Below are 18141 nucleotides of genomic sequence, written 5' to 3'. Positions count from 1 at the left end.
AAGATACTTAAGTGTAAGTAACACACACGGAAAATCAGTTCTCTCTGCGTCCCTCCTCCCTGGCCTTAATTCCCTCAATCTTAGTAACTAACGTTTGTCACGATGCTTGTCTCCTCTAAGATGTGAAACCACTTCTTGCAAGGCTACTCACCCCACCGTGGGGATTTGGGTACGGGGATGACACCCCAAGTGCGCAGATTACGCGTGAGGCGGGCGGGGCCGCGCCTTCCTTCCGGACCGGGAATTTCCCTGGCCCGGGGCTGCCAACTCCCATCCGATCAGGATAAAAGGGGTTCACCCGGCTCGGGGAGCCACAGAGCCCGCTCAGCCAGCGCTCCCTCCAGCCTTCCCGCAACAGACACAGACCCTCCGAGCTGAGACCCATGGCCCGAGCCGCGACCGCCGCCGCCCCCCGGCTCCTCCGCGCCGCGATGCTGCTCCTGCTCCTGGTGGCCGCCTGCCGGCGCGCGGCAGGTGAGACCCGGATCCCCAGGGCGGGACGGGGGTGGGTGGGTGCCCGTGAGGACAGCCCCTAACACACCCTGTCCTTCCCGCAGGGGCGCCCGTGGTCAACGAACTGCGATGCCAGTGCCTGCAGACCTTGCAGGGGATTCACTTCAAGAACATCCAGAGCGTGAAGGTGACGCCCCCCGGCCCCCACTGCGACCAAACCGAAGTCATGTAAGTGTCACTTCTGCTGCTGTCCTCCTTATCACCACCCACCGTCCCGATGCCCTCACCCCGTCCCCCAAATGGACCTCCCATCTCACGTGGATTCTCCCTTCTCTCTGCAGAGCCACTCTCAAGACTGGTCAGGAAGTGTGTCTCAACCCCGCCGCCCCCATGGTTAAGAAAATCATCGATAAGATGCTAAACAAGTGAGTTGTAGTTTTTATTCATCGTGTGACTATAGTCGTTCTGCCTGCTGAAAGTTATATCAGAGAAACCTAGGATTTAGCTGAAAGAATGAAAAAAAATAATTATTTCAGAATTAAATTTGCCATTAAGGTCATTAATCTGCTCTGGTGTCAGAAGGACACTTCCAGTGCCTCCTGGCCTCCTCGATCTTTCATGAGTGTAGGTAAATGTATGTTTCTAAAAGATGAAGCCCCAGGGATTGGATCCCCATCTCCTGTATTGTAGGCAGATTGTTTACCATCTGAGCCACCAAGGAAGCCCAAAAGGTGAAGCAGAGTTAGCCAGTGATGCTAAAATGCTTCCTATCTGTTAAGGAACAAATATCGTTTACCTTAAGTCTTTCGTGGGCTTCAGACCTGAGAGGTAAAACTCTTGGGTTTGGGTTGTATGGAACTGAGGCTTGGTGGTGAAGCTGGGGACTTTTCAGGGAGCGCCCCTCCCCCTGGCCTCTGCCAACACAGTGCAAGTCTAGGTTCCACCCTTTATTATTCCCGTAACCCCAGGGAAAGTACTTAATCTCTTTAAGTCTCAATAACATGGGGAATAATAGTAATAGGTATTTAATGGAGTTTGCCATGAGGCTTAAGTGATGTCATGCATGTACTTTTTTTTTAGCTCAAGGTGGCATTATGTTCTCGCTTTTTGAAAATATTAAGATTGCTTCCACAGACTCCATGTTCCTAATTAAATAGCATTTAGGAGCCTGGTGTTTTCTGCCATACAGTGCAGCAATGGTCTAGGTAGCAACCACATAGTGCAGGGCTGTGAGTCCAGTTTTTGGGGTCCTACTAACAGGAATGATTTTCTCATCGCAGGGCTAGTGCCAACTGATCTAGAGAGATGGAAGGAGCTTCTTGGCTACTGCAGCAGCCTCCGTGGAATCGAAGTAAAAGAAGAGAAACAAATGGCTCCCAGGGCCATCTGGACTGTGTTTAATGTATTTGGCTGTTTCTTATGAGAGTTCTATTTATTTACATCTGTATTTATTTATTTATTTTTCAAAGCCTGTGTATTGATATTCTAATATTTAAAGGTGTGAATGTATTTGGCAGTTCTCCGGACTGTTAGTTTCAAAGTTTATTTTTATGTTAACTCAAAGTTAGTTTGATCCTGACTGTTATTTAATTTGAAGATGATGTGTTTTAAGTGTTCTTCACTTATAAACTATTTTTGGGGAGGGGGTATTCCACACTGTACTATCCACTATAGTAAAGACTAGAGACAATAGTGGAGGGTTCAAGAAAACAGATAGATCACGATCACTGTTAATGTAGGAATTGTATGTGTATGTTTCCTTTTTGTAGAGAAGATTGTCAGTTGTTATTTATTGAAACGTTTCACAGTCAACATTTCTGACTGTAGTCAACATTTCTGATGTTGAACCTTTACAAATGACAATGATCTAAATATCCCTTGGACATTTTATGTCTTCCTTGTAAGGCATAATGCCTTGTTTAGTGTGAGTTATCTAAATGTTTCTCTATGTCTTGGAATAGAGAAGTTTAAGTATTTATTGATGTATTTTTATAAATAACATGAAAATAAAGCTTTTTACACAAATTTCTTGCTTAGGTTTCTTTTTTACTTCTTGACCTCTTTTATCCTCCCTCTTGAATACCCAGCACTTGGGTTTTCTGTTGCTATTGTAACAAATTATTACAAATTCAGTAGTTTAAAAGAATATAATTATTCTTTTACAATTCTGGAAGTCAGAAGACCAAAATTAGTTCCACTGGACTAAGGTCAAGGTGTCTGCATTGCTGCCTCATTCTGGAGGCACTAGGGGAAAATCCATCATCGCCTTGATCTTTTTAGCTTCCAGAGGTCATCTATGTTTTATAGCTTATGATCATCTTCCTGTATCTTCAAGCCATCAACACGGCCTCTTCAAATCTCTTTCTCTAGGGCACCAAAATTTGCCTCCCACCAAATGTGTCTCTTTGTTGGTTATTTTTAATAAGCAGAAGATTCAGAAAGGTGTTTTTGTTTTTTGTAACCTCCATCTTAGATGCCTAAAAGAATTTAGATTAAAAAACCTGTTTTCAGAATAGACTTAGAAGAGATCTCTGCAAAGAATATGGGCCAGGGGTGATGAGGCAAACTCTAAGCAGGATCTAAAAATCAGCGCCCACTTCGTGCCCCATTATCTCTGCATGGTGCAGCAAATATTGTTTATCAAACATTAGCTTTTCTATCCCCAGGTAAATTGCTTCTCTCCCCAAAAGTCCCATAGCCATTACTCCCAACATCTTTTATCTTTAGCTTAGGATGGTATTTAAAGTGAGGGCTTTGGCTATTTTGGTGAGTTACTCAGTTTTCCTGGGTCTCTCCTGTGTAGATATATTATTAAACTTTTGTTTGATTTACTCCTGCTAATCCGTCTCATGTCAATTTAACTATTAAACCAGTCAGAAAAACTTAGAGGAACATTTCTTTCTCTGTGATGTTTTCTTTTGGTCCTTCTGCTCTGCCACATTACTTTCTGTCTGATTCTGACTTCTCCTACTTCCTTTTTTATGAGCATCTTTGTGATTATATCAGGCCACCCAGGATAAAGCAAGATAATCTTTCCTTGAAAGACCCTTAATCCCATCTGCAAAGTTCCTTTTGCAATGTAAGGTAACATACTCACAGGTTCTGGTAGTACAAGAATATCTTTGGTAGTGGCGGTGGTTTAGTTACTAAGTCATGTCTGACTTTTGTGACCCCATGGAGCATGCCAGGCTCCTCTGTTCATGGAATTTCCCAGGCAAGAATCCTGGAGTGGGTTGCCATTTCCTTCTCCAGGGGATCTTCCCGACCCAGGGATCGAACCCGGGTCTCCTGCATTGCAAGGGGATTCTTTAGCACTTGTGCCACCTGGGAAGCCCTACATATACTGTTGCTTCCGTGTTTAGCTCCAGATAGTCTCCTTTTAGGGTCACAGTGAAAGATAGAAAATTTGCTTGGCTCCTGAGAATGTATGGGTGATGATTTTTATCAAAAAGAGAGGTACAGTACATGCCAAGGTGTCTTGAAGCAAAGTTTTTTTCTTCTTAAACAGATTGACATTTCAACAAAAGCTCTGCTATACTTTTTATGTAGTCTGGGGTCTGTTGTGCCTACTAAACATGTAAATGATTACAATGGCTATAAGTTGCTTTATGCAGATCATAACATAAGTATGTTCTCTATGTCTGCATCTCCATTGCTGCCCTCAAATAGGTTCATCAGTACCATCTTTATAGATTCCATATATATATATATATGTTAATATACTACATTAGTTTTTCTCTTTCTGACTGACCTCAATCTGTATAACAGGCTTCAGGTTCATCCACCTCCTTATACAGTGGGGGAAGGAGAGAGTGGGACGCATTGAGAGAGTATCATTAAAACATATACATTACCATATGTAAAATAGATCATTTCAGTTCAGTCGCTCAGTCTTGTCCGACTCTTTGTGACCCCATGGACTGCAGCTGCCAGGCTTCCCTGTCCATCACCAACTCCCGGAGCTTGCTCATACTCCTGTCCATCAAGTCAGTGATGCCATCCAACCATCTCATCCTCTGTCATCCCCTTTTCTTCCTGCCTTCAATCTTTCCCAGCAACAGGGTCCTTTCCAACGAGTCAGTTCTTCGCATCAGGTGGCCAAAGTATTGGAGTTTCAGCTTCAGTCTTTCCAATGATACCCAATGGGAATTTGCAAACTAGATGTTCTGTGACAACCTAGAGGGGTGGGGTGGGAAATGGGAGGGAGCTTTAAGAATGAGGGGACATATGTATACCTATGGCTGATTAGTGTTGATGTATGGCAGAAACCAACACAATATTGTAAAGCAATTATGCTCCAACTACAAACAAATAAATTTGAAAAAACCATAGGTATGTTAACTAGGAAAAATTTTCAGCAAAATTTCCTCTCTCCTGTTCCACCTTAGATGGAAATCTTTGAATTCCAACACAGTGTTGCTAAAGGTTCAACTTCCAGCACAGTTGACAAACCATTGGGTAGGAATTGGCTAGTGAGAGCAGAGTCTCAGGTAAGGATTGAAGAGCAAGTAGGCACTGGGGAGATGCAGGGAAATGTACAGAAACAGTGTTGGAATGGAAACACCACCAGTAAAGGGGCACAGTTAATAGAAGACCTTATAATAAATCAGTTTACTCTTCCATGGGTCAGTGCTCCAGCTAAGAGACATGGACAGACCAGTTCATCCAGTTTCTGGGTAGATTATACCACAGTTCACCCTGCTGCTAAGTCCTTATGAAACTGAACTGATCTGGATCTGGGTTGTGTTTTGTTTGTAAAATAGATACACTTACCATGGATTTTCAGAGTTTAGTGAAAATTTAGTGAGTAGTAAGCAAATTTACAATGAAAAAAAAAAAAAACTATCAACATTTTGTTGTAGAGAAGGATGGATTGGAAGTTTGGAGTTAGCAGATGCAAACCGTTATAGTAGAATGGATAAACAACAAAGTCCTACTGTATAGTGCAGGGAACTATATTCAATATTGTGTGTTAAACCATAACAGAAAAGAATTTTAGAAAGAATGTATATGTATGTATAACTGAATCACTTTGCTGTATAGCAGAACTTAACACATTAAAATTAAAAATAAATAAAATTTAAAATATAAAAATAAAATTTTGTTTTGTGCTAGTTACAAAATTTGCTTTGAGATGCTTTCTTTATTTTCAGGGGACTAGAGTGGAAACCAAGATTAGTAGATTATCTGTTGAATTATTTGACTAAATTTTACTTCCTTACTTTTGTGACCTAAATTTTATACACTTAATGACTCTCATTTTAACATTCTCATCTTTTATTTTTCTACCTAAGCAGATGTGAGTATTCACTTTATCACCTCCTAGACACACCGGGAAATGTTAGACTTGTATTACCATCGATCGTGGTCTTCTGTTTGCATGGTGCTATAGGGAGCCTGCACACAATTTGTAGTATAAATATAAGTCCTGGTGCAAACACGCTCAATTCAGAGATCAGACTCTGACTAGCTACGTGACCTTGAGCACATCACTTAACTGCTTCGAGTTTAGGTTTTCTCACTTCATCTCTATGAAACTCTGTGCTCTCACGTATCAGATCACTTCTTGGTGTTTTCTCTGAAAACACCATTTCTGTTTTGGCTCAGGGTCTTACAAATACTGTTCTCTCTACTTGGAACATCTTTCAGCTTCTCCCCACCTCCTCACTCATTCAGCTGCTTAATTTTTACTTGTTTTTCAGCTCTTGGTGTATCAATCACCTCCTGCAGGAGGCTCCTCCTGAGGCTTCCAAGTGTTAATGAGCTAATGAAATGTTCCAATGCCTATCATTTTATTTTCACACTGGTTTGCTAGCGATAGGAAGTGATGAAAAGGGAAATCAATTGACTTGCCCAAGGTTACAAAGCCTGTTAAGGGCAGAGCAAAAACATCATGCCAGGAGCATCCTCTTCCTTTTCTTTCACTACATCTGCCTTAGTGAGGCCAGCTCCACCCTGGTTGCACTCAGATTCTGTGGTATGCTGAGACATAAAATCTCCAGAAAGAGTCCCTCTGTGTATTTCTGGGTGAGGCACATTTCTTCCCAATGACATGGTAAGTCATCAGGTCGTCTAAGACATCCTGACTGCTGCTCCTTGCCAGCTCCACCAGTTTCCCTTCACCGGATCATCAGGTGCTACGATCTTTACCTTGACTGATGTCTATCTCCGCATTTTCTCCTTGCTGCCAGTGTTAACAAGTAACCACTGTAATCTACTTAGCTCTCCTGAGATTTCACATGCTCCTCTATTTTCCCATTTTTCTTTATGAACAATTCACTCTGTTGTCAAAACCAGGGACCCTGCTTTCACCGCAGACTGACTCGTTTTGCTTTACATCCAACTGGGCTCTCGTCCTGCCGTTTTCATTCTGTTAACAACTCTCATGTTAAACTCTTTCTCTCCCTTCCTTATGAAATTGTCTTAATCATGCCTTTCATTGGCTTCCACTCGACCATTGACATAACTTCCTAAGTAGTCGCCCAGATTAGCCTCTCCAGTCAGTCTTATTCACTGCAAAGTGATTGTTCAAAAGAGCTCATCTTGTCTGGTCATCCTTTTACTTGAAACCTTCAATAGCAGTTTACCACCTGTAGCCAGTATTACTGGGCTTAGCTGTGTATTAATTTGCTCTGGCCACCATAACAAAGTACTGTACCATAGACTGTATGGCTTATACAGCATAACTGTATTTTCTCAGAGTTCTGGAGGCTAGAATCCAAGATCAAAGGGTCCTTACAATAGGTTTCCTCTTCAGCCTTTCTCCTTGGCTTGTAGTGGTCCATCTTTTCCATGTATGTTCGTGTGGTCTTCTGTCTGTATCATCAGTGTCCTAAACTCCTTTTCTTACAAGAGCCCAGTCATAATGGATTAAGGACCACCCTCGATGAGCTTATTTTTGCCTTAATTACCTTTTAAAATGGCCTATTTCCAAATAAAGTCATTCTGAGAAATGAGGATTAGGACTTCAACATCTGGATTTTAGGGGGGGCAAATTTAGCATATAAACAAGTGGATTACTCATCTTATTCTTTCCAAAAATTCTTATTATTTGTACACATGATAAGCCTCAAAACTTACAAAACTCTATAGTTGGCCCAGGAATGGTCTCAGTCTTCCTTGAGCCTTGCAAAATTTAATATCTCTCTAACAGAAAGAGATCCAAATTCCCTTATGATCATTCTATCATACTTACTCATTCTGCTGTTGATCATTCAGAATCTATAACTTGTACCATCAAGTAGGTAAACTGGTTAAACTTGTACCACTGAGTAGGTAAACAGGTTAAAACTTGTACTATTGAGTAGGTAAACTGGTTATATTTAGTCATTGAAGAAAAACATATGTGTACATCATAAAAATTCAAATGGTAAGAAAGGGTTATGCAGTTAATAAAAGACACCTGAATCTCTCCCTCTCATTCAAGATCTTTGTTTCTCTTTCCCAGAAAATACTGAGATTATCAATTTTCTGTGTGTAGACGTCTTGGAAAAAATATTCTATAGCTAAATCAGCACTATGCACTATGTCTGTTCATGTTTCTTTTTTTACGGTAAACTGCCGGGGTCCAGCCCCAGCAGGATCCAGGGGAACCCTCAGGATGAATGGCGTCGGCAAATAAGAGAGAGAGTGAGACAAAGCTCGGGGCTGAGTCTGGAGTTTATTTTCACATGGCCCCTTTATACCCTTAACAACATCTTTTGGGGGAAGTGCATATTGCTTACACACAGGGCATCTCAAAACATTACAGCAACTTGACCTTCAACAGAAACAGGATGTCACCCACATACTTTCCGTTCACAAGAGTCTCTTATCATTTGGCCTTCAGGCCTGCTAACATTTTATGGCTTGCACCTGGTGTGACTTAAGCAACTTCAGTAGCCGACCCTGTTTTTCTTATAATTAATCTATTTTCTTTCTAATAAGCGTCATCTCTATGGGAACTAGATAGGATTACATTTTTACAGAACAGAAATGCGAAGGACTGCAAAAACAGCAGATATGGCACAAAACAGGCTTAGTCTAAAAGTTAACTACCTGCAAGAAGTCGCCAGCTAATCTCTATCTAAAGTATTTTCTATTAGGCACATTTTGTGGCTATCATATTTGTGGAGCTTTTCTCACCCCGTGAAGGGGCCTATGCTTAATAGTTTCTTTTGTTAGCGCACTGTGCTTAGGATGTTTAGAACAATCATGAGCATTTTGTGCAATGAGAGCACACATTTATCACACAAGCCAGAATGTCAGCAAAAGGGTTTGAACTGAAGCATTTCCTTCATCCCTGGCCCCTTCATAGGGTACCAGCGTCCAGGAGATTTATTAGTTAGGGTTTTAAGTTGGTCCTCATTCAGTGAAAGAGGAGCAGGAGAGCTCTCGGCAGGCAACACAAGAATCAGCAGCAGGGCAAACAAGAACAATAGCAGAAAAAGGGGGGAGGATACAGGGTGGGGTAGAGGCCGAGGCCAACCTGGAGGGTCCCTTATCCTAGACAGCCTTGCCTGTCAGGTATTTTCCTCATGACCTCGTCATGGATGGGGTCCCGGATGGCCTTGCCTGCCTGGTATTTTCTTCATGACCTCGTCACAGGCGGGACCTCCCATGACAGCTCCCGGCAGTAAACATACCACGCATGCTGTTATGCACTTTGCTTGCTTTGTGTAAAAGTATATTTCGGTGACTATTCAATTTCAGCAAGTATTTTTAAATGTTTCCCTAGAGGGAGAGAGATGTGAGGGCTTCCTAGGTGGCACTAGTGGGAATGAACCTGCCTGCCAATGCAGGAGACATAAGAGATGGGGATTTGATCCCTGGGTTGGAAAGATCTCTTGGAGGAGGGCATGGCAACCCACTCCAGTATTCTTGCCTGCAGAATCCCATGTCATACGGTTGCAAAGAGTCAAACACGACTGAAGCGACTTAATACACATGCAGAAAGATGTGTGCTATACTACTTTATTGTTGGAATGGATCATTATTAATTCTATATAAAGTCAAGTTCTATACAGTTCTATATAGATATAGTCAAGGTTCTTCTCATCTTTTGCTTCTTTTGCTCTAATTACTGTACGTAATTTCTTTCCCTTGTCTAATTGCATTGTCTATATCCCAAATTCTGTTATATAATAATAGTGGTTCCAGACATCCTTGTCTCAAGTTCAGCCTTTCTATCTATTCCTTCTATTTTTCTACCATTAGGCATTATGTTGACTTTTGACTCCTATTATGCATATAGGTTATTATTGTTGCTATTTTTACTATTTTAGAAATATCTATTGGGAGAATACTTTTCCACCCTTCTCGTTTCTTTTTAAATGGAACTAGTTCAATTTGCACAACATTCCTAGTCTCTCCCATCCCTTTTGATTCTGTTCAGTGTAGAAATATCTTGCCTTATTTGGAAAAAAATGAATCGGGCATACTCAATTCTCTCATTTTACTCTTGGAAGCAGACCCCTTGACGTGGATGAAATCTATCTGGTTCAGCATTTGCAGTGACTTCGTGACTACCGCTTGTTTGTAGTATTCAGTTGGCAGCATTTTTGACACTGTCTTATTTAAGCTGTCTTCCAGTGTTTTCTTTTAATCAGTATTAAAAGCCATTTTTTATTCCATTTGCCAATCATTTGATTTTTTGCATATTTTTAGTGTTGAAGTGGTTTCTTGAGCTCTTTAGCTCCACCAACAGTAAAAGTACAATCTTACTGTAATAAGAGCTTTAAAAATCTAGAATAAGTGCTTAATCCATCTTTAGCAATAACTACAGATAATTTAACTTCCCTGGTGGCTCAGACGGTAAAGCGTCTGTCTACAATGCGGGAGATCTCGGTTCGATCCCTGGGTGGGGAAGATCTCCTGGAGAAGGAAATGGCAACCTACTGCAGTATTCTTGCCTGGAAAAGTCCATGGACGGAGGAGCCTGGTGGGCTACAGTCCATGGCGTCACAGAGAGTCAGAAACAACTAAGTGACTTCACTTACACAGATAATTTAATCTATTGTCAGTTTAATATAGGCAGATGGTATGTGCTGAATAGTTATTAAATAAAAATTTTAAATCACTGTATTTGTATATTCATAAGTAAATGCAACACAGTGTTTGCCATTCTGTGCTTTAAGGCATGATTCCTAAATTTGCTTCTTTCTGCACCATACCAGTTAAAAACCATTAATAAAGAACACCATGGGGATGTGTTTTACTCTCTTCTAATTTTAGAGGTTAAGAGTTTTCTATCCTATGGTACCAGAAAGGTGTCTTATAGAATCAATTAATATACTAATATTATCTATGTATACAAATAATGATACAGGTTCAAAAATATAAATAATGGTTTATAAGAGTAAACCACTCCCTTTATTGTTATTTGATAAAGTAGTAGATTTAAACTAAGACATTCATCTTTGGTTTATGTTAGGAAAGATTTTATATTTTGGAGTTGCTTTCAGGGACTGAAGTAACTATCAATTATTTTAAATCATTTCTTTAAATTTCTTTGAATACAACATGGTGCTAGTGATGCATCTTAAAGGGACAAAACTGCTTTAAGAGAGTTTTTTATGTGTAGTTACTGGAAATAGGAATGTGTAGGTTAAAGGCATTTCTGTTATAGCCAGACCAGGCTTATGTGTGAACCTCAACTTTAGAAACATTCTATTAGGTTGGTACAAATGAAACTGATTTCGGACTGTGAATTTTAAATCATTATAACTAGGCTCAAACACATTTTTACTAATCCAAATAGGAACCATTACAACCAACATATTTTTACCAATGAGAACAGCTTATTTATTCCTGTAGCATAAAAACACATGCTTCGAGATATGACAGATTCTTGAAAAGCGTGTCCTACATCCTGCTGGTTGCGGAAGCATTTTCCCTGCAAAAAGTTGTCCTGCTGGCTTTGCAATGTGCGGTCAGGCTTTGTTGTGGAGAAGAATTGGGCCCTTTCTGTTGACCAAGACCAGCTGCATGCACGGTAGATTTCAGTGCATCTCATCGATTTGCTGAGCGTGCTTCTCAGGCACAGTGATTTTGCCAGGATTCAGAAAGCTGTTGTGGATCAGACTGGCAACAGACCACCAAACAGTGACCATGACCTTCTTTTGGTGCAAGTCTGGCTTGGGGAAGTGCTTTGGAACTTCTTGGTCCAGCCACTGACCTAGTCATCGAAGGCTGTGGTACAAAATCCACTTTTCATCACATGTCACAATCCAATCAAGAAATGGTTCATTGCTGTTGCATGGAATAAGAGCAGACACTTCGAAATGATGATTTTTTTTTTAATTTGCGGTCAGCTCATGAGGCACCCAGCTATTAAGATTTTTGCCATTCCAATTTGCTTCAAATGCCAAACAACCTTAGAATGGTCAATGTTGAGTTCCTCAGCGACTTCTCGTGTAACTGTAAGAGAATCAGTTTCAGTGATAGAGAGTTCTCAGTCGATTGTTGTCAATCTCCAATGGCCAGCCACTCTGCTCCTCATCTTCAAGGCTCTTGTCTCCTTTGCAAAGCTTGCTGAACCACCACTCCACTGTAAATCTGTTAGCAGCTCCTGGGTCAAGTGTATTGTTGATGTTGCCAGTTGTCACCACTGTTTATGACCTCTTTCAAACTCAAATAAGAAAATTTCTTGAATTTACTTTTTGTCTAACATCATTTCCACAGTCTAAATATAAATATAAAATAAATATAAACTATAAATATAAAATAAACAGCAAGCAATGTCATTAGCAGAAAAACATGAAGTGAGAAATTGTGCATTAAGTTAATGTATAACATAACCACAGTCAGTTAAGATTGTATTCCAATATCAAATGGCAAATTTCAACAATGCAAAAACTGTAATTACTTTGCACCAACCTAACAGTTCTGACTTTGAAAAAGTTAAGAGCCTCAGATTCTATATTTATAAAATGAGAAGGAAAACAGTAGTTCTGCTTAAACCCTTATAAAGCTGTTGTATATATTAAATTTAAAAAGCTAATAAAAATAACACAGTACTGAACATACCTGGTGGAGAAGCAAATGGCAACCCACTCCAGTATTCTTGCCTAGAGAATCCTGTGGATGGAGGAGCCTGGTGGGTGCTATCCATAGGGTCACACACAGTCGGAGATGACTGAAGCGACTTAGCAGCAGCAGCAGCAGCAGAACATACCTAGAAGATACTAAGCTTTCAGTAAACATTAGTGGACATAATTTATTTTCATGTAATCACTAATATTCACAGTAACTCTGTCCCCTTTATCCCCTCCATCAGTTAAAATCTACATATAACTTATTCATGCCAAATGGATCTTAATAAAAGATACATAATTCCAACAAAGCTCAAAACTTACTGTTTATCATCCATTTCATTGTGCCCTCCACTTAATCATGAATACATTATTGGTATACGGCAAGGAAAAGCTGAGTGGAAATGCATGTACTATTTCTTTGGAAATACACCATATGCCCAATATATTCAGTTCAGTTCAGTTGTGTCCGACTCTTTCTGACCCCATGAACCGCAGCACGCCAGGCCCCCCTGTCTATCACCAACTCCCGGAGTTTACCCAAACTCATGTCCATTGAGTCGGTGATGCCATCCAGCCATCTCATCCTCTGTCGTCCCCTTCTCCTCCTGCCCTCAATATTTCCCAGCATCAGGGTCTTTTCAAATGAGTCAATTCTTCGCATCAGGTGGCCAAAGTATTGGAGTTTCAGCTTCAACATCAGTCCTTCCAATGAACACCCAGGACTGATCTCCTTTAGGATGGACTGGTTGGATCTCCAATATGTAAATAAATTTAAAATGTGCTTCTCATCTGAGACTTTCCTGTTCATAAATTATACTTTTTCCCCTCTAACAAATTAAATGGAGATCATTAAGGATAAGGAAAAAGGATTTTGCCATCCACTGCCTGTCCCATTTCCAGTTGTAATGACTCATATTTTCTGCTTAAGAAAGTTAGAACCACAAAAGGATCATTTAATGTGACTACTAAATACTATAACCTTTATTGTAATTTTTAAAATTGATTACTGTTTAAAAGCATGTCAAAGAACATAGTTAATGTAGTTATGAGCTTTTTATATTATGTAAAAATATTCGATTTATACTTCACTTTTATGGTTAAGATAGCAAATAATGGTTACATTTTAACTTTGTGTTATTTGTGGTTACAATCAAGTAAAAATAAGATGTACAATAAAATCTCTGGGACAAAACACCCAAATTTTTATAGCATTTGTATTTGCACACTGTGAGAATGATGACAATAATACTTTTGATTCTTATTCTGTTCTTTGTTCTTTTCTTTCATTCAGATTTTCTGTAACCTTCAAGTTTTCTGTAATGAACGTGTATAACTTTATAACCTTTGTTTTTTAAAAAACTAATCTCAGGTTATGTTTAAATAACCCACAACATCTAGATGAGAGCAAAATCATGTTTACTATTTAAATACATGAAAGAAGTTTCATCTCTTTCACAAGTAAGATATTTCCTGTATTATGATGGTCAGAAAAGATTTTACCAAATCTTATTAAAATTTCTTATACATCTTATAAAAACTTTTCATATTCATTATTTTCTATGAATTTACATTCAGTGCTTTTTAATAAGGGCTTCCCAGAAGGTGCTAGTGGTATAGAATATGTCTGCCAATGCAGGAGACTTAGGAGACGCGGGTTTGATTCCCAAGTTGAGAAAACCCCTGGAGGAGGGCATGGCAACCCACTCCAGTATTTCTGCCCAGAGAATCCCACTGGCGGGCTATAGACCATAGGGTCACTAAAAGCAGTGCCAAACTTTTGTATTCATGAAATATTGGCTCCCTCTAGTGGCCAAATTAATTATGGACCACTAACGTGAGAGGTGGATGGGTAGATAGATATTGATAAGCTCACTATGCTACAGATCTATCTAGTAGATCTATTGATCTATTCATATCTATCTACATATATATATATATATCTAAAGTGCTTCTTATTGAGGAATGTGGATTAATTCTAAGGAGAATCAGCAAATGCTTAAGTCCTATATTTAATCAATTTTAATTGAAAAATTTACATACAATAAAATGTTCCCATTTTAAGTGTGTAATTTAATGAGTTTTGACAAATTAATAGACTGTGTACCATACCACAATCAAAATATAGAACATTTTTGTCACCTTCAAAAGTTCTTTTGTACCCTTTTGGAGTCAGTCACAGACAAGTAGTAAAAAATAGAAACTGTGGAAATAGACATTATTGCCTTGTGTTAAACTTATGCATCTCTCACCATGAAATAATCATTATCTGTGGGTTTTCATAGACATTCCTTATAAGCTTGATGAATATCCCTCTATTTACAATTTTATGTGAGTTTAAAAATTTTTTTTCATGGATGAATGTTGAATTCTGTCAAATAATTTTTCTATATCTATTGAGCTCATTACTGTTTTGTTTTGTTTTTTTCAATCTGTTGCTATAGTAAATTGAATGGATTGGTTCTGAGTGTTGAACCATATTTACATCCCCAGGATAAACCTCACTTGGTCATGATAGATTGCCTTTTTGTATATTGTTTTATTAAATTTGCTACTGTATTTGAAAATTTCTGTTACTGTGTTGTTGAGGGATATTGGTCTGTAGTGTCTTTTCCTGTAATGTTTTGATACCAGGATACTAGTGGCCTAATAAATGAGATGGGAAGTTTCCTTCCTCTTCTGTTTTCTGAGAGACTTGCATAATATTGTTACTATTGATTTCTTAAACATTTGAGAGAAATTATCAGTGAAGTCCACTGAAGACTAAAGATTCTTTGTCAGAAGACAATTAGTAACTTGATTTTTTCATGCAATTATTCAATTTTTAAATTTCTTTTGGGGTCAATTTTTGATGATTTGTGTTTTTAAAGAAATTCGCTCAAAAGCTTTTGCACTACAAAGGAAACTATAAGTAAGGTGAAAAGACAGCCCTCAGATTGGGAGAAAATAATAGCAAATGAAGAAACAAAGGATTAATCTCAAAAATATACAAGCAACTCCTGCAGCTCAATTCCAGAAAAATAAATGACCCAATCAAAAAATGGGCCAAAGAACTAAACAGACATTTCTCCAAAGAAGACATACAGATGGCTAACAAACACATGAAAAGATGCTCAACATCACTCATTATTAGAGAAATGCAAATCAAAACCACAATGAGGTACCATTACACACCAGTCAGGATGGCTGCTATCCAAAAGTCTACAAGCAGTAAATGCTGGAGAGGGTGTGGAGAAAAGGGAACCCTCTTACACTGTTGGTGGGAATGCAAACTAGTACAGCCGCTATGGAAAACAGTGTGGAGATTTCTTAAAAAACTGGAAATAGAACTGCCATATGACCCAGCAATCCCACTTCTGGGCATACACACTGAGGAAACCAGATCTGAAAGAGACACGTGCACCCCAATGTTCATCGCAGCACTGTTTATAATAGCCAGGACATGGAAGCAACCTAGATGCCCATCAGCAGATGAATGGATAAGGAAGCTGTGGTACATATACACCATGGAATATTACTCAGCCATTAAAAAGAATTCATTTGAACCAGTCCTAATGAGATGGATGAAGCTGGAGCCCCTTATACAGAGTGAAGTAAGCCAGAAAGACAAAGAACATTACAGCATACTGACACATGTATATGGAATTTAGAAAGGTGATAACGATAACCCTATATGCAGAACAGAAAAAGAGACACAGAAATGCAGAACAGACTTTTGAACTTTGTGGGAGAATGTGAGGGTGGGATATTTCAAAAGAACAGCATGTATACTATCTATGGTGAAACAGATCACCAGCCCAGGTGGGATGCATGAGACAAGTGCTCCGGCCTGGTGCACTGGGAAGACCCAGAGGAATCGGGTGGAGAGGGAGGTGGGAGGGGGGATCGGGATTGGGAATACATGTAAATCCATGGCTGATTCATATCAATGTATGACAAAACCCACTGGAAAAAAAAAAAATAATTAAAAAAAAAAAAAAAGAAATTCGCCTATTTTATTTAGGTGGCCATATACATATTTAGTTGAGTCCTATCTGTAATATAATAAATTAGTCTTCTACAGTTTCATGAAAACTTATGGAAGACATGAGACTCCTGAAGAGAGACAAGAAATTTGTTACAGCAAAAGTAGTTATCAAAAATGACCTATCCAAAAAGGAAATGAAGAAAATATTTCCATCTACAATAACACCAAAAAGTATAAAATACTTACAAATAAACCCAACCAAGAAGGACTTTACACTGAAAATTGCAAAACATTGCTGAAGGAAATCAGAGAAGACATAAATAGATCAAACAATATCATGTGTTCATGGATTGGAAGACTTATTATTGTCAAAATGCCAACATTACTCATGACAATCTGCAGATTAATGCAATGTCTATCAAAGTCCCAATGCCATTTTTAGAGTAAGCAGAAAAACCTATTCTAAAATTCGTATGGAATCTTAAGGGGCCTTGAGTAACCAAAACAATCTTGAAAAGGAAGAATAAAGTTGGAGGTCTTATACTCTCTGATTTAAACACTTATTACAAAGCCACAGTTATCAAAATATGTGATGCTGGCATAAAGCAGGCACACACAACAATGGAAGAGAATAGAGAGCTCAGAAATAAACCTTGCAATAGCTAAGTAAATGATATCAACCAAAAAAGTACTGGAGCATTAGCATCATTGCTCCATTTTCCTGAGCCCCACATACCGCAGGATGACACGGAAGACCAGATGAAGCCTGCATGTGTAGTCGGCTGTTGTACCACAGACGAGGAGCTCTGAGCTTAAGGATCGCATCACTTTAAGGCAAGCAGTAAGCAAGCATTCTCTTTGTACACAGGGAATCATTACCTCATTGCTCAGAATTACCAGCTGCATGAAAACTCATGAGAGATGGGGACCTGCCTGGTGGTCCAGTGGCTGACACTCCATGCTCCCAATTCAGGGGGCCTGAGTTTGTTAGCATGCTGCAACTAGAGCTGGTGCAGATAAATAAATAAATATTTTAAATAAATAAATACTAGTTTCTTTAAATTAAAAGAAAAAAGACTCCTGAGAAGTGGTCCAGGTAAAAAGTGGTCAGGGTCTAGTCTTGACACTCAGCAAAACATGTAGGAATGAGAATAGGAATGCATTTCTCCTTATAATGCTCTTTTCCTTTAATTAGTCTTACAATTTTGTTAACTGTATTGATTAATTCTCAAAATTTGCTTTTGATAACATTAATTTCATCTGCTGTTTTTCTGTTTTCTATTTAATTTAGCTCTCTAGCTCAACTGTTTTTATTTTTCTAATTTGTAGAAGCCTGGGAAATCTCATGGACAGAGGAGCCTGGTAGGCTGCAGTCCATGGTGTCGCAAAGAGTCGGACACAACTGAGTGACTTCACTTTCACTTTTCACTTTCATGCTTTGGAGAAGGAAATGGCAACCCACTCCAGTGTTCTTGCCTAGAGAATCCCAGGGATGGGGGAGCCTGATGGGCTGCCATCTATGGGGTCGCACAGAGTCGGACACGACTGAAGTGACTTAGCAGCAGCAGCAGCAACAGACCATTGATATTATTAAATTTTTTATTTTTATTTCATATTGGAGTATAGTTGGCTTTCAATATTGTGCTAGTTTTAGGTGTACAGCAAAGTAATTAAGTTTTACCTATATCTGTTCCCATATATATCACTATA

At 39.2% G+C, this 18141-nt stretch overlaps 1 protein-coding gene across 1 annotated transcript; it reads left to right on the top strand.

Annotated features, from left to right (window-relative positions):
* The first annotated feature begins 308 nt into the window (after positions 1 to 308).
* On the top strand, positions 309 to 2478 carry LOC133058513 (growth-regulated protein homolog beta). The gene is made up of 4 exons (XM_061145212.1): positions 309 to 474; positions 558 to 681; positions 795 to 878; positions 1734 to 2478. The coding sequence occupies exons 1-4, from the start codon at positions 384 to 386 to the stop codon at positions 1747 to 1749; spliced, it is 315 nt and encodes a 104-aa protein (XP_061001195.1). The 5' UTR covers positions 309 to 383; the 3' UTR covers positions 1750 to 2478.
* The last annotated feature ends 15663 nt before the right edge of the window (positions 2479 to 18141 follow it).

This window comes from Dama dama, chromosome 6 (assembly GCF_033118175.1).
Source record: "Dama dama isolate Ldn47 chromosome 6, ASM3311817v1, whole genome shotgun sequence".
Classification (NCBI taxonomy): Eukaryota; Metazoa; Chordata; class Mammalia; order Artiodactyla; family Cervidae; genus Dama; species Dama dama.
The sequence above is the reverse complement of the archived record's forward strand: the minus strand, read 5'-3'. Positions and strand labels throughout refer to the sequence as shown.

What these genes read in the sequence shown, in the direction of transcription:
- LOC133058513 (XM_061145212.1), top strand. Translation starts at nt 384, where the DNA reads ATGGCCCGAGCCGCGACCGCCGCCGCCCCCCGGCTCCTCCGCGCCGCG. An exon ending in CGCCTGCCGGCGCGCGGCAG is followed by an intron (nt 475 to 557) that starts GTGAGACCCGGA and finishes TCCTTCCCGCAG; the next exon opens with GGGCGCCCGTGGTCAACGAA. An exon ending in TGCGACCAAACCGAAGTCAT is followed by an intron (nt 682 to 794) that starts GTAAGTGTCACT and finishes TTCTCTCTGCAG; the next exon opens with AGCCACTCTCAAGACTGGTC.